At 41.9% G+C, this 22271-nt stretch overlaps 1 protein-coding gene across 2 annotated transcripts in view; it reads left to right on the top strand.

Moving 5' to 3' along the window:
* Window positions 1–22271, top strand: part of LOC110532684 (RNA-binding motif, single-stranded-interacting protein 2) — a 40668-nt gene that overhangs the window by 14471 nt on the left and 3926 nt on the right. For both annotated transcript variants that reach the window (XM_036988703.2, XM_090185208.1), the window contains exons 3-9: window positions 13804–13862; window positions 14360–14451; window positions 17498–17655; window positions 18029–18108; window positions 18223–18332; window positions 18792–18838; window positions 18957–19050. In XM_036988703.2, the coding sequence (XP_036844598.2) occupies window positions 13804–13862; window positions 14360–14451; window positions 17498–17655; window positions 18029–18108; window positions 18223–18332; window positions 18792–18838; window positions 18957–19050 (640 nt within the window). The remainder of the gene's footprint in view (window positions 1–13803; window positions 13863–14359; window positions 14452–17497; window positions 17656–18028; window positions 18109–18222; window positions 18333–18791; window positions 18839–18956; window positions 19051–22271) is intronic.

The following is a 22271-nucleotide window of genomic DNA, read 5'->3' as shown; positions in this document are numbered from 1 at the left end:
ACTGGCTAGGCCACTCCAGGACCTTGAAATGCTTCTTATGAAGCCACTCCTTTGTTGCCCACAGTGTGTTTGGGATCATTGTCATGCTGAAAGACTCAGCCACGTTTCATCGTCAATGCCTTTGCTGATGGAAGGAGGATTTCACTCAAAATCTCACGATACATGGCCCCATTCATTCTTTCCTTTACACGGATCAGTCGTCCTGGTCCCTTTGCAGAAAAACAGCCCCAAAGCATGATGTTTCCACCCCCATGCTTCACAGTAGGTATGGTGTTCTTTGGATGCAACTCAGCATTCTTTGTCCTCCAAACACGATGAGTTGAGTTTTTACCAAAAAGTTATATTTTGGTTTCATCTGACCATATGACATTCTCCCAATCTTCTTCTGGATCATCCAAAAGCTCTCTAGCAAAATTCAGACGGGCCTGGACATGTACTGGCTTAAGCAGGGGGAAAGGTCTGGCACTGCAAGATTTGAGTCCCTGGCAGCGTAGTGTGTTACTGATGGTAGGCTTTAATACTTTGGTCCCAGCTCTCTACAGGTTATTCACTAGGTCCCCCCGTGTGGTTCTGGGATTTTTGCTCACCGTTCTTGTGATCATTTTGACCCCACGGGGTGAGATCTTGCGTGGAGCCCCAGATCGAGGGAGATTATCAGTGGTCTTGTGTGTCTTCCATTTCCTAATAATTGCTCCCACAGTTGATATCTTCAAACCAAGCTGCTTACCTATTGCAGATTCAGTCTTCCCAGCCTGGTGCAGGTCTACAATTTTGTTTCTGGTGTCCTTTGACAGCTCTTTGGTCTTGGTCATAGTGGAGTTTGGAGTGTGACTGTTTGAGGTTGTGGACAGGTGTCTTTTATACTGATAACAAGTTCAAACAGGTGCCATTAATACAGGTAAGTATGACTTTCAACTTGGCACCATCATAGGATGCCACCTTTCCAACAAGTCAGTTTGTCAAATTTTGGCCCTTCTAGAGCTGGTCTGGTCAACTCTAAGTGCTGTTATTGTGAAGTGGAAATGTCTAGGAGCAACAACGCGAAGTGGTAGCGCACACAATCTCACAGAATGGGACCGCCTTGTGCTGAAGTACGTAGTGCGTTAAAATAATTTGTCCTCGGTTGCAACACTCACTACCAAGTTCCAAGCGGCCTCTGGAAGCAACGTCAGCACAATAACTGTTTGTCAGGAGCTTCATGAAATGGGTTTCCATGGCTGAGCAGCCACACACAAGCCTAAGATCACTATGCAATGCCAAGCGTCGGCTGGAGTCGTGTAAAGCTCGCCGCCATTGGACCATCTGGAATGATGAATCACACTTTATTAGGCAGTCCGACGGACGAATATGGGTTTGGTGGATACCAGGAGAACGCTAACTGCCCAAATGCATAGTGCCAAAGTGTAAAGTTTGGTGGAGGAGGAATAATGGTCTGGGGCTGTTTTTTTAGAATAATAGTCAATACATAACAACTATGAAATAACAAATATGGAATCATGCAGTAACCAAAAAAGTGTTCAACAAATCTAAATATATTTTATATTTGAGATTCTTCAAAGTAGCCACCTTTTGCCTTGATTACAGTTTTGAACACTCTTGGCATTCTCTCAACCAAGTTAACCTTAAATGCTTTTCCAACAGTCTTGAAGGAGTTCCCACATATGATGAGCACTTGTTGGTTGCTTTTCCTTCACTCTGCTGTCCAACTCATCCCAAACCATCTCAATTGGGTTGAGGTCGGGTGATTGTGGAGGCCAGGTCATCTGATGCAGCACTCCATCACTCTCCTTCTTGGTCAAATAATATTGACTGACCTTCATGTCTTAAAGTAATGATGGACTGTTGTTTCTCTTTGCTTATTTGAGTTGTTCTTGCCATAATATGGACTTAGCCCTATTTGGTAAAAGACCATCTTCTGTATACCACCTCTACCTTGTCACAACACAAGTGATTGACTCAATTGCATTCAGAAGGAAAGAAATTCCACAAATTAACCTATAACAAGGCTCACCTGTTAATTGAAATTTATTCCAGGTGACTACCTCATGAAGCTGGTTGAGAGAATACCAAGAGTGTGCACAGCTGTCATCAAGGCAAAGGATGGCTATTTGAAGAATGTCAAATAAAAAATATATTTTGATTTGTTTAACACCTTTTTGGTTAGTACATGATTCCATATGTGTTATTTCATAGTTTCGATTTCTTCACTATTATTCTACAATGTAGAAAATAGTCAAAATAAAGAAAAACCCTTGAATGAGTTGGTGTTCTAAAACTTTTGACTGGTACTGTATGTTACTATAGAGAGCAGTAAGGTCTACTATGTATATGGTCTTTAGAGAGCAGTAAGGTCTACTATGTATATGGTCTTTAGAGAGCAGTAAGGTCTACTATGTATATGGACTTTAGAGAGCAGTAAGGTCTACTATGTATATGGTCTTTAGAGAGCAGTAAGGTCTACTATGTATATGGACTTTAGAGAGCAGTAAGGTCTACTATGTATATGGTCTTTAGAGAGCAGTAAGGTCTACTATGTATATGGACTTTAGAGAGCAGTAAGGTCTACTATGTATATGGTCTTTAGAGAGCAGTAAGGTCTACTATGTATATGGACTTTAGAGAGCAGTAAGGTCTACTATGTATATGGACTTTAGAGAGCAGTAAGGTCTACTATGTATATGGTCTATAGAGAGCAGTAAGGTCTACTATGTATATGGTCTTTAGAGAGCAGTAAGGTCTACTATGTATATGGTCTATAGAGAGCAGTAAGGTCTACTATGTATATGGACTTTAGAGAGCAGTAAGGTCTACTATGTATATGGACTTTAGAGAGCAGTAAGGTCTACTATGTATATGGTCTATAGAGAGCAGTAAGGTCTACTATGTATATGGTCTTTAGAGAGCAGTAAGGTCTACTATGTATATGGACTTTAGAGAGCAGTAAGGTCTACTATGTATATGGACTTCAGAGAGCAGTAAGGTCTACTATGTATATGGTCTATAGAGAGCAGTAAGGTCTACTATGTATATGGTCTTTAGAGAGCAGTAAGGTCTACTATGTATATGGTCTTTAGAGAGCAGTAAGGTCTACTATGTATATGGTCTTTAGAGAGCAGTAAGGTCTACTATGTATATGGTCTTTAGAGAGCAGTAAGGTCTACTATGTATATGGTCTTTAGAGAGCAGTAAGGTCTACTATGTATATGGTCTTTAGAGAGCAGTAAGGTCTACTATGTATATGGTCTTTAGAGAGCAGTAAGGTCTACTATGTATATGGACTTTAGAGAGCAGTAAGGTCTACTATGTATATGGTCTTTAGAGAGCAGTAAGGTCTACTATGTATATGGTCTATAGAGAGCAGTAAGGTCTACTGTATATATGTTAATATAGAGAGCAGTAAGGTCTACTGTATATATGTTAATATAGAGAGCAGTAAGGTCTACTGTATATACTGTATGTTACTATAGAGAGCAGTAAGGTCTACTATGTATATGGTCTATAGAGAGCAGTAAGGTCTACTGTATATATGTTAATATAGAGAGCAGTAAGGTCTACTGTATATATGTTAATATAGAGAGCAGTAAGGTCTACTGTATATACTGTATGTTACTATAGAGAGCAGTAAGGTCTACTATGTATATGGTCTTTAGAGAGCAGTAAGGTCTACTATGTATATGGTCTTTAGAGAGCAGTAAGGTCTACTATGTATATGGACTTTAGAGAGCAGTAAGGTCTACTATGTATATGGTCTTTAGAGAGCAGTAAGGTCTACTATGTATATGGACTTTAGAGAGCAGTAAGGTCTACTATGTATATGGTCTTTAGAGAGCAGTAAGGTCTACTATGTATATGGACTTTAGAGAGCAGTAAGGTCTACTATGTATATGGACTTTAGAGAGCAGTAAGGTCTACTATGTATATGGTCTATAGAGAGCAGTAAGGTCTACTATGTATATGGACTTTAGAGAGCAGTAAGGTCTACTATGTATATGGACTTTAGAGAGCAGTAAGGTCTACTATGTATATGGTCTTTAGAGAGCAGTAAGGTCTACTATGTATATGGTCTATAGAGAGCAGTAAGGTCTACTGTATATATGTTAATATAGAGAGCAGTAAGGTCTACTGTATATATGTTAATATAGAGAGCAGTAAGGTCTACTGTATATACTGTATGTTACTATAGAGAGCAGTAAGGTCTACTATGTATATGGTCTATAGAGAGCAGTAAGGTCTACTGTATATATGTTAATATAGAGAGCAGTAAGGTCTACTGTATATATGTTAATATAGAGAGCAGTAAGGTCTACTGTATATACTGTATGTTACTATAGAGAGCAGTAAGGTCTACTATGTATATGGTCTTTAGAGAGCAGTAAGGTCTACTATGTATATGGTCTTTAGAGAGCAGTAAGGTCTACTATGTATATGGTCTATAGAGAGCAGTAAGGTCTACTATGTATATGGTCTTTAGAGAGCAGTAAGGTCTACTATGTATATGGACTTTAGAGAGCAGTAAGGTCTACTATGTATATGGTCTTTAGAGAGCAGTAAGGTCTACTGTATATACTGTATGTTACTATAGAGAGCAGTAAGGTCTACTATGTATATGGTCTTTAGAGAGCAGTAAGGTCTACTATGTATATGGTCTTTAGAGAGCAGTAAGGTCTACTATGTATATGGTCTATAGAGAGCAGTAAGGTCTACTATGTATATGGTCTTTAGAGAGCAGTAAGGTCTACTATGTATATGGTCTTTAGAGAGCAGTAAGGTCTACTATGTATATGGTCTTTAGAGAGCAGTAAGGTCTACTATGTATATGGTCTTTAGAGAGCAGTAAGGTCTACTATGTATATGGACTTTAGAGAGCAGTAAGGTCTACTATGTATATGGACTTTAGAGAGCAGTAAGGTCTACTATGTATATGGTCTTTAGAGAGCAGTAAGGTCTACTATGTATATGGTCTTTAGAGAGCAGTAAGGTCTACTATGTATATGGTCTTTAGAGAGCAGTAAGGTCTACTATGTATATGGTCTATAGAGAGCAGTAAGGTCTACTATGTATATGGACTTTAGAGAGCAGTAAGGTCTACTATGTATATGGTCTTTAGAGAGCAGTAAGGTCTACTATGTATATGGTCTTTAGAGAGCAGTAAGGTCTACTATGTATATGGTCTTTAGAGAGCAGTAAGGTCTACTATGTATATGGTCTATAGAGAGCAGTAAGGTCTACTATGTATATGGACTTTAGAGAGCAGTAAGGTCTACTATGTATATGGACTTTAGAGAGCAGTAAGGTCTACTATGTATATGGTCTTTAGAGAGCAGTAAGGTCTACTATGTATATGGTCTTTAGAGAGCAGTAAGGTCTACTATGTATATGGTCTATAGAGAGCAGTAAGGTCTACTATGTATATGGACTTTAGAGAGCAGTAAGGTCTACTATGTATATGGACTTTAGAGAGCAGTAAGGTCTACTATGTATATGGTCTTTAGAGAGCAGTAAGGTCTACTATGTATATGGTCTTTAGAGAGCAGTAAGGTCTACTATGTATATGGTCTATAGAGAGCAGTAAGGTCTACTATGTATATGGACTTTAGAGAGCAGTAAGGTCTACTATGTATATGGACTTTAGAGAGCAGTAAGGTCTACTATGTATATGGACTTTAGAGAGCAGTAAGGTCTACTATGTATATGGACTTTAGAGAGCAGTAAGGTCTACTATGTATATGGTCTATAGAGAGCAGTAAGGTCTACTATGTATATGGACTTTAGAGAGCAGTAAGGTCTACTATGTATATGGACTTTAGAGAGCAGTAAGGTCTACTATGTATATGGTCTTTAGAGAGCAGTAAGGTCTACTATGTATATGGTCTATAGAGAGCAGTAAGGTCTACTATGTATATGGACTTCAGAGAGCAGTAAGGTCTACTATGTATATGGACTTTAGAGAGCAGTAAGGTCTACTGTATATATGTTAATATAGAGAGCAGTAAGGTCTACTGTATATATGTTACTATAGAGAGCAGTAAGGTCTATTATGTATATGGTCTTTAGAGAGCAGTAAGGTCTACTGTATATATGTTACTATAGAGAGCAGTAAGGTCTATTATGTATATGGTCTTTAGAGAGCAGTAAGGTCTACTGTATATATGTTACTATAGAGAGCAGTAAGGTCTACTATGTATATGGTCTTTAGAGAGCAGTAAGGTCTACTGTATATATGTTACTATAGAGAGCAGTAAGGTCTACTATGTATATGGTCTTTAGAGAGCAGTAAGGTCTACTGTATATATGTTACTATAGAGAGCAGTAAGGTCTACTATGTATATGGTCTTTAGAGAGCAGTAAGGTCTACTGTATATATGTTACTATAGAGAGCAGTAAGGTCTACTATGTATATGGTCTTTAGAGAGCAGTAAGGTCTACTGTATATATGTTACTATAGAGAGCAGTAAGGTCTACTATGTATATGGTCTTTAGAGAGCAGTAAGGTCTACTGTATATATGTTACTATAGAGAGCAGTAAGGTCTACTATGTATATGGTCTTTAGAGAGCAGTAAGGTCTACTGTATATATGTTACTATAGAGAGCAGTAAGGTCTACTATGTATATGGTCTTTAGAGAGCAGTAAGGTCTACTGTATATATGTTACTATAGAGAGCAGTAAGGTCTACTATGTATATGGTCTTTAGAGAGCAGTAAGGTCTACTGTATATATGTTACTATAGAGAGCAGTAAGGTCTACTGTATATATGTTACTATAGAGAGCAGTAAGGTCTACTATGTATATGGTCTTTAGAGAGCAGTAAGGTCTACTATGTATATGGTCTTTAGAGAGCAGTAAGGTCTACTGTATATACACTACTCCAGAAAATTAAGGGAACACTAAAATAACACATCCTAGATCTGAATGAATGAAATATTCTTATTAAATACCTTTTTCTTTACATAGTTGAATGTGCTGACAACAAAATCACACAACAATTATCAATGGAAATCAAATTTATCAACCCATGGAGGTCTGGATTTGGAGTCACACTCAAAATTAAAGTGGAAAACCACACTACAGGCTGATCCAACTTTGATGTAATGTCCTTAAAACAAGTCAAAATGAGTCTCAGTAGTGTGTGTGGCCTCCACGTGCCTGTATGACCTCCCTACAACGCCTGGGCATGCTCCTGATGAGGTGGTGGATGGTCTCCTGAGGGATCTCCTCCCAGACCTGGACTAAAGCATCCGCCAACTCCTGGACAGTCTGTGGTGCAACGTGGCGTTGGTGGATGGAGCGAGACATGATGTCCCAGATGTGCTCAATTGGATTCAGGTCTGGGGAACGGGCAGGCCAGTCCATAGCATCAATGCCTTGCTCTTGCAGGAACAGCTGACACACTCCAGCCACATGAGGTCTTGCATTAGGAGGAACCCACGTGCTCAGTGTGAACCTGCTTTCATCTGTGAAGAGCACAGGGCCAGTGGCGAATTTGCCAATCTTGGTGTTCTCTGGCAAATGCCAAACGTCCTGCACGGTGTTGGGCTGTAAGCACAAACCCCACCTGTGGACGTCGGGCCCTCATACCACCCTCATGAAGTCTGTTTCTGACCGTTTGAGCAGACACATGCACATTTGTGGCCTGCTGGAGGTCATTTTGCAGGGCTCTGGCAGTGCTCCTCCTGCTCCTCCTTGCACAAAGGCAGAGGTAGCGGTCCTGCTGCTGGGTTGTTGCCCTCCTACGGCCTCCTCCACATCTCTTGATGTACTGGCCTGTCTCCTGGTAGCGCCTCCATGCTCTAGACACTACGTTGACAGACACAGCAAACCTTCTTGCCACAGCTTGCATTGTTGTTCCATCCTGGATGAGCTGCACTACCTGAGCCACTTGTGTGGGTTGTAGTCTCATGCTACCACTAGAGTGAAAGCACCGCCAGCATTCAAAAGTGACCAAAACATCAGCCAGGAAGCATAGGACCTGAGAAGTGGTCTGTGGTCAACACCTGCAGAACCACTCCTTTATTGGGGGTGTCTTGCTAATTGCCTATCATTTCCACCTGTTGTCTATTCCATTTGCACAACAGCATGTGAAATTTATTGTCAATCAGTGTTGCTTCCTAAGTGGGCAGTTTGATTTCACAGAAGTGTGATTGACTTGGAGTTACATTGTGTTGTTTAAGTGTTCCCTTTATTTTTTTGAGCAGTGTATGTTAATATAGAGAGCCGTAAGGTCTACTGTATATATGTTAATATAGAGAGCAGTAAGGTCTACTGTATATATGTTAATATAGAGAGCAGTAAGGTCTACTGTATATATGTTAATATAGAGAGCAGTAAGGTCTACTGTATATACAGTATGTTCTATAGAGAGCAGTAAGGTCTACTGTATATATGTTAATATAGAGAGCAGTAAGGTCTACTGTATATATGTTAATATAGAGAGCAGTAAGGTCTACTGTATATATGTTAATATAGAGAGCAGTAAGGTCTACTGTATATATGTTAATATAGAGAGCAGTAAGGTCTACTGTATATATGTTAATATAGAGAGCAGTAAGGTCTACTGTATATATGTTAATATAGAGAGCAGTAAGGTCTACTGTATATATGTTAATATAGAGAGCTTGGTGATACAGGGAAGACCCTGAATAAAAGTCATGAAATGAATGATGAAGTGAAAACCACAGGAAACAGGGCTCACAGCTTATCAGGAGAAAGCACAGCCCTCTCCCCCAATGTGTAGCTGACATAACTCACTAACTGCCAGTTTCTCCATGCGAGGTAAAGCGCTCTGAGCTCTGATGGGGTAATCCTTACTTGCGCAATGGAGAGATGTCTGTCTACTATTGCATTCAGCTGGGAGGTCTGACTCCGTAGCTATATAATGTGGAGAGAGGGAGGTTGGAGGGGCAGGAGACTCAGCCATGTGTGAGAGAGCAGAGTACAGTGTCCAGTGTAGCACAGCGCCCATGGTCAGCTGGAGCCAGGCCAGAGCCAGTCAGCCACCAAAAGAAGCGCTCTGCGGGGGCTAGGGCAGAACTCCCAGAGCTGGGTTCAAACAGTATTTGTTTTCATCCAAATAATTTGAATGCGTGATTGCACATACCAATTCTGTGCCAGATGTGCACTTATGAGACTTCCATTGGTTCCATTGCACCAGGCCAGCCTAATTAAGCACAGAAAAAGTATTTAAAATATTTAAAATACTGTTTGAACCCAGCTCTGGGGGTTCTGCCTCCTGCAGAGCGCTTCTTTTGGTGGCTGACTGGCTCTGGCCCGGCTCAAATCAAATCAAATCAAATTTATTTATATAGCCCTTCGTACATCAGCTGATATCTCAAAGTGCTGTACAGAAACCCAGCCTAAAACTCCAAACAGCAAGCAATGCAGGTGTAGAAGCACGGTGGCTAGGAAAAACTCCCTAGAAAGGCCAAAACCTAGGAAGAAACCTAGAGAGGAACCAGGCTATGTGGGGTGGCCAGTCCTCTTCTGGCTGTGCCGGGTGGAGATTATAACAGAACATGGTCAAGATGTTCAAATGTTCATAAATGACCAGCATGGTCGAATAATAATAATAAGGCAGAGCAGTTGAAACTGGAGCAGCAGCACAGTCAGGTGGACTGGGGACAGCAAGGAGTCATCATGTCAGGTATTCCTGGGGCATGGTCCTAGGGCTCAAGTCCTCCGAGAGAGAAGCCAAAACAATAAATAGAATAAACGAACAACGGAACGTGACTACGTGGTGCACAAACGCAAAATAATATCCCACAAACACAGGTGGGAAAAATAGCTACTTAAATAGGATCCCCAATTAGACACAACGATTACCAGCTGCCTCTAATTGGGAATCATACAAAACACCAACATAGAAAATATAAACTAGAACACAACATAGAAATATTATAAACTAGAATACCCCTAGTCACGCCCTGACCTACTACACCATAGAGAAACAAGGGCTCTCTATGGTCAGGACGTGACACACATAGGTGTTCCTTTTGTCCAGGTGGGAAAGGGTAGTGTGGAGTGCAATAGAGTTTGCATCATCTGTGGATCTGTTGGTGCGGTATGCAAATTGGAGTGGGTCTAGGGTTTCTGGGGTATTGGCATTGATGTGAGCCATGACCAGCCTTTAACTTGCCACCATGCAGTTTTCTAAGTTTTTTTTCATGTGCACACAGAGCAATACTATCAATTGTTTTTAAAATGTTCTTAATTGACCTTTATTTAAATAGGCAAGTCAATTACAAACAAATTTTTATTTACAATGACAGACTACCAAGAGGCAAAATGCTTCCTGCATGAACAGGGGCTGGAATTAAAAAGGTATGTTTATCCATAAAGAACTAATGAACTAAATTATGTCACTAGAAAATAATGGATATGTTATGCCAAAGAATAATGTTACTGATGGCATCCTGCATAGATCAGGAAATGCAATGTCAAATAGTAATGTTACATTGGAGGTCAAATGTGCTATAAAACACAATACAGTATGGTGGAGAATGTTCTTTAGCCATTTCTCTAGAGTTGTTTGGAATTGTAGACACTGGGTTCATTCAATCAAACCACCATTGTAGTATATGCAGAATAGGATATTTTAGTAACATATTTAAAATATATGTGTGAGTGTGTGTGTATGTATGTATATATATATATATATATATATATATATATATATATATATATATATATATATATATATATATATATATATACAGTGCCTTGCGAAAGTATTCGGCCCCCTTGAACTTTGCGACCTTTTGCCACATTTCAGGCTTCAAACATAAAGATATAAAACTGTATTTTTTTGTGAAGAATCAACAACAAGTGGGACACAATCATGAAGTGGAACGACATTTATTGGATATTTCAAACTTTTTTAACAAATCAAAAACTGAAAAATTGGGCGTGCAAAATTATTCAGCCCCTTTACTTTCAGTGCAGCAAACTCTCTCCAGAAGTTCAGTGAGGATCTCTGAATGATCCAATGTTGACCTAAATGACTAATGATGATAAATACAATCCACCTGTGTGTAATCAAGTCTCCGTATCAATGCACCTGCACTGTGATAGTCTCAGAGGTCCGTTAAAAGCGCAGAGAGCATCATGAAGAACAAGGAACACACCAGGCAGGTCCGATATACTGTTGTGAAGAAGTTTAAAGCCGGATTTGGATACAAAAAGATTTCCCAAGCTTTAAACATCCCAAGGAGCACTGTGCAAGCGATAATATTGAAATGGATGGAGTATCAGACCACTGCAAATCTACCAAGACCTGGTCGTCCCTCTAAACTTTCAGCTCATACAAGGAGAAGACTGATCAGAGATGCAGCCAAGAGGCCCATGATCACTCTGGATGAACTGCAGAGATCTACAGCTGAGGTGGGAGACTCTGTCCATAGGACAACAATCAGTTGTATATTGCACAAATCTGGCCTTTATGGAAGAGTGGCAAGAAGAAAGCCATTTCTTAAAGATATCCATAAAAAGTGTCGTTTAAAGTTTGCCACAAGCCACCTGGGAGACACACCAAACATGTGGAAGAAGGTGCTCTGGTCAGATGAAACCAAAATTGAACTTTTTGGCAACAATGCAAAACGTTATGTTTGGCGTAAAAGCAACACAGCTGAACACACCATCCCCACTGTCAAACATGGTGGTGGCAGCATCATGGTTTGCGCCTGCTTTTCTTCAGCAGGGACAGGGAAGATGGTTAAAATTGATGGGAAGATGGATGGAGCCAAATACAGGACCATTCTGGAAGAAAACCTGATGGAGTCTGCAAAAGACCTGAGACTGGGACGGAGATTTGTCTTCCAACAAGACAATGATCCAAAACATAAAGCAAAATCTACAATGGAATGGTTCAAAAATAAACATATCCAGGTGTTAGAATGGCCAAGTCAAAGTCCAGACCTGAATCCAATCGAGAATCTGTGGAAAGAACTGAAAACTGCTGTTCACAAATGCTCTCCATCCAACCTCACTGAGCTCGAGCTGTTTTGCAAGGAGGAATGGGAAAAAATGTCAGTCTCTCAATGTGCAAACTGATGGAGACATACCCCAAGCGACTTACAGCTGTAATCGCAGCAAAAGGTGGCGCTACAAAGTATTAACTTAAGGGGGCTGAATAATTTTGCACGCCCAATTTTTCAGTTTTTGATTTGTTAAAAAAGTTTGAAATATCCAATAAATGTCGTTCCACTTCATGATTGTGTTCCACTTGTTGTTGATTCTTCACAAAAAAATAAGCCTTTGAAGCCTGAAATGTGGCAAAAGGTCGCAAAGTTCAAGGGGGCCGAATACTTTCGCAAGGCACTGTATATATATATATATATATATATATATATATATATATATATCAAATGCCTGTATACAGTTGGAGGAAAGTCTACATAAAAAGACAAGGGGGGCTCTACTTCCTGTTCTGCCTGGCTCTGTTAGCACAGTGCACGTTGAGAAACAATGAGAGGTTTGTTTCACAAGGATATCAACACCTGGGTTATCACACTCTCTCAAATGCTCTCAGGGACTATCACACTACTACCACTTGTTCTATTTTTCATAGATTCACTATATCAATCCTACAATAACATCATCAGCTATATGGATTTTCAAAAAACCTGTCTCCTTCTTAACAGGTATGATGTTCATTTTCTGTAGTAAAATCGGTGCTGAGAGAGAGCAAGGGTCGCCCTTACTCCTTTAGTTAATGTGTTGCTATACCCTTCAGTGGCACTCGGACAGCTATGCTAGGTAGATAGAGGGGCAGTAGGACCCAGAGACGAGGCTCTGTTCTGGCTGTTGTGTTGCCCAGAGAGAGTGTGGTTGTGGATCTCAGCCAGCCAGGGTTGCTTCTACAGCACATAACAACACAGCCAAGGCAAGGAGCGATATCAGGTACCAGAACAGCACAGCCAAGGCAAGGGGAGAGATATCAAGTTTCAGAACAGCACAGCCAAGACAAGGAGAGAGATATCAAGTTTTAGAACAGCACAGCCAAGGAAAGGAGAGAATGGTCGCGTTTCAGAACAGCACAGCCAAGGCAAGGAGAGAGGTACCAGAATAGCACAGCCAAGGCAAGGAGAGAGATACCATGTACCAGAACAGCACAGCCAAGGCAAGGGGAGAGATACCAGGTAACAGCACAGCCAAGGCAAGGAGAGAGATACCATGTACCAGAACAGCACAGCCAAGGCAAGGCAAGGAGAACATGAACATGCACATGTCTAGAGAGATGCAGGGAGCTTTCCCAACAGAGGGAAATCGTATGAGTTTATTTATATTCACAACTAAACAGTGTGTCATTGCTCATCTACAATTTCCATTCAGGACATGCAGTCCTGTGATTCTGTCTGAATCACAGGACTGCATGTCTGTTCATTTTTAGTACAACAACACTCCAATTCACTGTGTTCTCCATCTTGACATGACAGGTTTATGATGCACCTCATAGACATTGATGGAGTGATGTTGGATTTTATACAACGGGTGGGTCTAATCATGAATGCTGATGGGTTAAAACCGCATTCCAGTAGGATGTGGGATTCCTTAAGAGAATTAGTCCCCTGGTTCTACTCTCTACCACATTCCACCTCTCAAAACATTTATCTCCACAGATCGATTTGTTCAATTCACATCCCGTAATCACTTTGAACTAGATTACAACCCAAAGCCATTATAATACTTCAATCCTGTCAACGTTGCTAACATGATATGATGATAGTAATGAAAAAAATGTGTCAGTAGAGTAGAAGCCTTGTTTGGTCCCTAGAAACGCTGACCATCCATCCACCTTTGTGTTTTACAGGTATGGGAAAATTGTGTCCACAAAAGCCATCCTGGACAAGACCACTAACACATGCAAAGGTGAGGAGAGGTGTTTTGTGACAAACACCCACACTGCACCTACATGTCGCTGTATGTCACACAAAGCTCGAACATCCCAGAGAGCGCCTGTCTGTTTATTCTCAGCATGTGTGTCATGATGTAACCAGAACACCACTTTGGACAGCGGGAGCATTGGTTACATAACTCCACATCTGACCACGGTAGAGTTTTTCTGTTCTTCAACATGATCCCAAACCTGCCTGCGGTTTGACCTCCATTCAAAGCGTACTGTACATTACCTGGGTACATCACAGTAGTGCTTCCAGAAGTTGATGTCAGGCACAAGATAAGATAGTACTTTAAAGGGACAGGAGATTTTCATTATCGTGACCCTTCACCTGTCCAGGAACAACTCTGGGCACTAGCTACAGTCTAATTAGTGCCTGAAGTTTTCACAAAACTCCTGCCCCTAGACTGTTGCCACATTGTGTATTTCTCAGTGTCACAAATCAAATTATGTCTGTCTTTGTCTGCAGGCTATGGCTTTGTAGACTTTGACAGTCCATCAGCGGCACAGAAAGCAGTGACAGCACTGAAGGCTGGTGGAGTCCAGGCTCAGATGGCTAAGGTAAGACGTCTCCTCCTCCCTAACTCGTCTCCTGCCTATGAGTGTGTGTGTGAGGACTTTTGTATGTATGTGTGTGTGCACCGAGTGGTGTGTGTCTTAGAGAGGTGCTCGGGTAGTGTGTCCCAGGCAGGCAGCTACTGCTTCCTCAGCACCCTGTACAAAGGGATAGCCTGTTCTCCTTGGTGGTGAGGCAGGAGGCTGCGTCACTGTCTGAGCAGCTTTCTCCCCCAGCCTTCCCATCCCAGTCACCAGGGCCCAGCCATGAGCCACGGCCCACCGGCCAGCCCCTCGGCACAATCTCAAACCACACATTTGGCAACCATAAACTCTCACACACAGCTCCAACCTCAGCCTCAGTGCCACATCATCAACAACACACACCAGACACACACTTTAAAACCACACACATACTGTTCCAATCACCATCACCGTCACACGCCAAACCCCACAGAGAAGCTTGGGCTGGATCACTGACATTCACAAAAGGGTTCTCACTAGCATTGCAAAATTGCGGGAACTTCAATACATTCACTGATTTTCCAGAAATCCTGATTGGCGGATACCGGATGTCCTCCTTGTTCCGGCATTCCTTTTTTGCAACCATAGTTCTTGCATACCGAATAAATCACATGTATTATTTCAGTATGTTTGCCTGGCATTCATTGGGAGGTTTACAACCTCATTGTTCATTGGGAGGTTTACAACCTCATTGTTCATTGGGAGGTTTACAACCTCATTGTTCATTGGGAGGTTTACAACCTCATTGTTCATTGGGAGGTTTACAACCTCATTGTTCATTGGGAGGTTTACAACCTCATTGTTCATTGGGAGGTTTACAACTTCATTGTTCATTGGGAGAATTTACAACTTCATTGTTCATTGGGAGAATTTACAACCTCATTGTTCATTGGGAGGTTTACAACCTCATTGTTCATTGGGAGGTTTACAACTTTATTGTTCATTGGGAGAATTTACAACCTCATTGTTCATTGGGAGAATTTACAACTTCATTGTTCATTGGGAGGTTTACAACCTCATTGTTCATTGGGAGGTTTACAACCTCATTGTTCATTGGGAGGTTTACAACCTCATTGTTCATTGGGAGGTTTACAACCTAGTGAGTAATTTATTTTTTTGTACTTTTTACCCCTTTTTCTCACCAATTACGTGGTATCCAATTGGTAGTTAGTCTTGTCCCATCGCTGCAACTCCCGTATGGACTTGAGAGAGGCGAAGGTTGAGAGCCGTGCGTCCTCTGAAACACGACCCTGCCAAGCCGCCCTGCTGCTTGACACACTACTCGCTTAACCCGGAAGCCAATTTGTTGGAGGAAACACAACGTACACCTGGCGACCGTGTCAGCGTGCATGCAAACCATCCCCTAACCCGGACGATGCTGGGCCAAATGTGTGCCGCCTCATGGTTCTCTCAATCGTGGCCGGCTGCGACACAGGCTGGGATCGAATCCTGGGTCTGTAGTGACGCCTCTAACACTGTGATGCAGTGCCTTAGACCACTGCGCCACTGGGGAGGCCCTTGTGAGTCATTTCTGGTGAAATTATCCTCTGCTTTGTTCTGATCCTGTGGGCTGTGTGTGTGTGTGTGTGTGTTCCTCGTGGGCTGTGTGTGTGTGTTCCTCGTGGGCTGTGTGTGTGTGTTCCTCGTGGGCTGTGTGTGTGTGTGTGTGTTCCTCGTGGGAATCACCTTCAATACAGGTCACAGTGATTAAACTATACATAATTCATGATGTAGATTAATCTGAAATGCATTTTATAGTGTTTTATTCACATCGACACATTAATGAATATGCAAAACCGTTATGGTTGAGATTCAGATACGCTATCATACGGCTATCTTACTTTGCTGTTATTCCAATTCAGGTAGTTTTGGCAGGCAGGTAGAATATGGAGTAGAAGTGGAAAATCACTTGAATTAATCAAAAGCATCATTCAGGTATTTCAAGAAAAACTCAATTTTTCCGAGGACTTCTTGACTCTTTGAGTTTCAGATGGCATTTGTCATAGCTGAAGAGCGTTGGGCCAGTAACCATCATTTTACTGATATATGCAAGCCAGAAGAGCATATGAATTCAAGGTCAGGATTATGCATGTGACTGACACATTTTGTCATGCCCTGATCAGATCCCCATTGGGAATATGATGGTGTGTGGAGCCATAGAAATTAATCAGAAGGATTTCCAAAAGTCTGTAGATCTCCGGAAGATCTCTGTCAAAAGATAACACAATCATTGTAGAGAATATCTGTGGAGACTCAGAGCCCATTGCATAGCAATTATACTGTGATATGATATTACCTAACTGTCCTGTTAACACAGCTAGTCTAACACAATGGACCTGTTTTCTCTCTCCTCCGTGACTGGCTGTCTAATAACGTGTTGAGGATAGGGATAGGGGGGGCAGAGAGAGAGGGAGTGAGGCCGAGGGGTAGAGAGAGAGGGAGTGAGGCCGAGGGGTAGAGAGAGGGAGTGAGGCCGAGAGAGAGGGAGTGAGGCCGAGAGAGAGAGAGAGAACCCTCTCTTCAGTGAGGTCAGATGACGTCCAGCCAGACTGTCTTTCTCTAGATCTCCACTTCATCCCCCTCTTTTACCTCTACCCTGCTTCTATTGTCCCGTTTCCCTCCTTCAACTCCCATTTATCACCCACGTAGGAACCACACAGATAATATCTCACAATTGTTTCTGCCAGATATCTTATATAATTTCCTCAAGTATAGAAAGGCAACTGAATGCTGTAGCCTAGCCCTGCCTCAGGTGTGTATGCTGTTAAAGGCCTCTCACTCTCTTTCATCTCCCTGTCTGTAATCCAGCAACAGAAACAAGACCCCATGCACTAACCTGTACATCTCCAACCTGCCTGTCTCTATGGATGAGCAGATTTAACCCTGTTTCCCCCTCCCTGTCTCTCTCCACCCCCCCCCCCACAGCAACAGGACCCCACTAACCTGTACATCTCCAACCTGCCTGTGTATATGGACGAGCAGATTTAACCCTGTACCCCCCTCCCTTTCTCTCTCCCTCTCCCCACAGCAACAGGAGCAGGACCCCACTAACCTGTACATCTCCAACCTGCCTGTGTCTTTGGATGAGCAGGAGCTGGAGAATATGCTGAAGCCCTTCAGTCAGGTCATCTCTACACGCGTCCTCAGAGACGCCAATGGCACCAGCAGAGGAGTGGGCTTTGCCAGGTAAACAATTTCACAGCTATGTAGGAGAAGCATAAACAGACTCTCTCGTGCTGGGTAATGCGTACCTCCATATTTAAACAGTGACAAATGCAATGTTATGGATTCATATGCCTTTGTCAACGTGTGGCCACCCTCAGCGGGGTCGACAGAACCGGAAGCACCCGGTTTAGGGCAAAAGCATAGAGGAAGAGGCGGAGCCTGAGAACCTAATGCTTCCGGTTTCTGTAGACCCCGCTCAGATGTTTCTTTACGCCTGCTTCGTCAGGTTAAGGCAGGGCTGGCTTGCCAGGTGAACTCAGCTATCTGCTGGACCCTCTGCTGGTCATTGGCGATAGTACATCACATCCTCCTTTAAATTACACTTTCTTTTCAGGATGGAGTCAACAGAGAAATGTGAGACTATCATTCAACATTTCAACGGCAAATATATCAAGACTCCACCTGGAGTTCCAGGTGAGACATCTCTATCTGAACAGGTGTTATTTTTTTAATAAACAATATACACACAGAATAGCCCCTTCAGTGTTCCACAGTCACTCAACCCTCTCCCTCTCCTCCACAACACAGTGCCCTCGGAACCCCTGTTATGTAAGTTTGCAGACGGAGGACAGAAGAAGAGACAGAGCCAGGGAAAGTACCTGCAGCACGGCCGTCCCTGGACAAGAGATGGAGAAACGGTGAGTTCTCATGGAGACAGTAAACAGTCTGCTATGGTCCCCGTAGCCTCTCATTGAGACAGTAAACAGTCTGCTATGGTCCCCGTAGCCTCTCATTGAGACAGTAAACAGTCTGCTATGGTCCCCGTAGCCTCTCATTGAGACAGTAAACAGTCTGCTATGGTCCCCGTAGCCTCTCATTGAGACAGTAAACAGTCTGCTATGGTCCCCGTAGCCTCTCATTGAGACAGTAAACAGTCTGCTATGGTCCCCGTAGCCTCTCATGGAGACAGTAAACAGTCTGCTATGGTCCCCGTAGCCTCTCATTGAGACAGTAAACAGTCTGCTATGGTCCCCGTAGCCTCTCATTGAGACAGTAAACAGTCTGCTAACTTGCCTAGTTAAATAAAGGTTAAAGAAAAAAAAATATATCATGTAATAATGTATGTGTGCTTACTGCATGTATCTGTTTGACCACAGGGAGGAATGACACTGACCTATGACCCCACCACAGCCTTACAGAATGGGTGAGTTCAGATACTCCACTAAACCTCAGAGAGATAATCCTAGACATATGTACTGCAGGGGAAGCAGTATGTGTTGGATACTGATGGGTTTCTTCTCTCTGTCTGTGTGTGTCTCCAGGTTCTACTCAGCTCCCTACAGTATGGCCCCTAACAGAATGATCGCTCAGACCTCCCTCCCCCCCTACATGCACTCTCCTGTTAATACCTACCAGGTCAGGACAGTCTGTTGTATCTCTCCTGTTAATACCTACCAGGTCAGGACAGTCTGTTGTATCTCTCCTGTTAATACCTACCAGGTCAGGACAGTCTGTTGTATCTCTCCTGTTAATACCTACCAGGTCAGGACAGTCTGTTGTATCTCTCCTGTTAATACCTACCAGGTCAGGACAGTCTGTTGTATCTCTCCTGTTAATACCTACCAGGTCAGGACAGTCTGTTGTATCTCTCCTGTAAATACTGTATCTACCAGGTCAGGACAGTCTGTTGTATCTCTCCTGTAAATACTGTATCTACCAGGTCAGTACACTGTCAGTTGTCCCATGTGTCTCAGTTGGTAGAGCATGGTGCTTTCAATGCTAAGGTTGTGGGTTTGATTCCCACGGGGGACCAGTACAAAAAAGTATGAAAATGTATGGACTCACAACTGTAAGTTGCTCTAGATAAGAGTGTCTACTAAATGAATAAAATGTGTATGTATTTCCCCTATAAATACGTAAAAGCTCAGTACACCATCTGTTTTGGGGAGGGAAGCAGCTAACTTCATGTAATCTTACACATTTTTCCATGGGTCTGGGTCAAAGAGAAAAATGTGCTGTTTTATAGCAAATCTCATGCTATTCTACATATTTTTACATGAGACTGAGAGAAAATGTTGTTTTAACCTAATTTTCTGCTATTCTACACATTTTTACATGAGACTGAGAGAAAATGTAGCATTTGTAAAGCTAATTAAAGCTTAAATATAGGTGTGTTGACTGTGATAAAGGCACTGGATCATGAACTGTCTTGTTTGCTAAATGAACAACTGAAGTAGTCAGTGGCATGGTGCAGATAGCAATAGAAGCACAGTGACATATGTCTCAGTGTGGTCATATTAGTGGCTATTATGGGTGTGGCTTTCAGTTAGTTATTTTTGGCAACCAATCCCGTGAAAGTGAATGTCATTCCAGTTCAACTGTTCTGTTATATTTAATCATATCTGACCAACCCAGTGCCGTGCTTGCTAGGAATCGGTCTGATGGTGTTTGCATGTTTAGGTAAAACACTGAGCATTTTTTATGCTTTTTATTTGTCAATCTGATTGGGTGGGCCTGGCTCCCCAGTGGTGGGTGTGGCTACGCCCCTGACAGAGTCTATTGTATTTCTCCTGTAAATACCTACCTGGTCAGTACATGGTCTATTGTATTTCTCCTGTAAATACCTACCTGGTCAGTACATGGTCTATTGTATTTCTCCTGTAAATACCTACCTGGTCAGTACATGGTCTATTGTATTTCTCCTGTAAATACCTACCTGGTCAGTACATGGTCTATTGTATTTCTCCTGTAAATACCTACCTGGTCAGTACATGGTCTATTGTATTTCTCCTGTAAATACCTACCTGGTCAGTACATGGTCTATTGTATTTCTCCTGTAAATACCTACCTGGTCAGTACATGGTCTATTGTATTTCTCCTGTAAATACCTACCTGGTCAGTACACGGTCTATTGTATTTCTCCTGTAAATACCTACCTGGTCAGTACATGGTCTATTGTATTTCTCCTGTAAATACCTACCTGGTCAGTACACGGTCTATTGTATTTCTCCTGTAAATACCTACCTGGTCAGTACACGGTCTATTGTATTTCTCCTGTAAATACCTACCTGGTCAGTACACAGTCTATTGTATTTCTCCTGTAAATACCTACCTGGTCAGTACATGGTCTATTGTATTTCTCCTGTAAATACCTACCTGGTCAGTACATGGTCTATTGTATTTCTCCTGTAAATACCTACCTGGTCAGTACATGGTCTATTGTATTTCTCCTGTAAATACCTACCTGGTCAGTACATGGTCTATTGTATTTCTCCTGTAAATACCTACCTGGTCAGTACATGGTCTATTGTATTTCTCCTGTAAATACCTACGTGGTCAGTACACGGTCTATTGTATTTCTCCTGTAAATACCTACCTGGTCAGTACACGGTCTATTGTATTTCTCCTGTAAATACCTACCTGGTCAGTACACGGTCTATTGTATTTCTCCTGTAAATACCTACCTGGTCAGTACACGGTCTATTGTATTTCTCCTGTAAATACCTACCTGGTCAGTACATGGTCTATTGTATTTCTCCTGTAAATACCTACCTGGTCAGTACACGGTCTATTGTATTTCTCCTGTAAATACCTACCTGGTCAGTACATGGTCTATTGTATTTCTCCTGTAAATACCTACCTGGTCAGTACACGGTCTATTGTATTTCTCCTGTATATACCTACCTGGTCAGTACATGGTCTATTGTATTTCTCCTGTAAATACCTACCTGGTCAGTACACGGTCTATTGTATTTCTCCTGTAAATACCTACCTGGTCAGTACACGGTCTATTGTATTTCTCCTGTAAATACCTACCTGGTCAGTACATGGTCTATTGTATTTCTCCTGTAAATACCTACCTGGTCAGTACACGGTCTATTGTATTTCTCCTGTAAATACCTACCTGGTCAGTACACGGTCTATTGTATTTCTCCTGTAAATACCTACCTGGTCAGTACATGGTCTATTGTATTTCTCCTGTAAATACCTACCTGGTCAGTACATGGTCTATTGTATTTCTCCTGTAAATACCTACCTGGTCAGTACATGGTCTATTGTATTTCTCCTGTAAATACCTACCTGGTCAGTACACGGTCTATTGTATTTCTCCTGTAAATACCTACCTGGTCAGTACACGGTCTATTGTATTTCTCCTGTAAATACCTACCTGGTCAGTACACGGTCTATTGTATTTCTCCTGTAAATACCTACCTGGTCAGTACATGGTCTATTGTATTTCTCCTGTAAATACCTACCTGGTCAGTACATGGTCTATTGTATTTCTCCTGTAAATACCTACCTGGTCAGTACATGGTCTATTGTATTTCTCCTGTAAATACCTACCTGGTCAGTACATGGTCTATTGTATTTCTCCTGTAAATACCTACCTGGTCAGTACACGGTCTATTGTATTTCTCCTGTAAATACCTACCTGGTCAGTACACGGTCTATTGTATTTCTCCTGTAAATACCTACCTGGTCAGTACATGGTCTATTGTATTTCTCCTGTAAATACCTACCTGGTCAGTACATGGTCTATTGTATTTCTCCTGTAAATACCTACCTGGTCAGTACACGGTCTATTGTATTTCTCCTGTAAATACCTACCTGGTCAGTACATGGTCTATTGTATTTCT

The sequence above is a fragment of the Oncorhynchus mykiss genome, chromosome 9 (genome assembly GCF_057628025.1).
Source record: "Oncorhynchus mykiss isolate SJ-2025 chromosome 9, ASM5762802v1, whole genome shotgun sequence".
NCBI lineage: Eukaryota > Metazoa > Chordata > Actinopteri > Salmoniformes > Salmonidae > Oncorhynchus > Oncorhynchus mykiss.
Note: the sequence above shows the minus strand (reverse complement) of the source record. Positions and strands in the feature narration are given on the sequence as shown.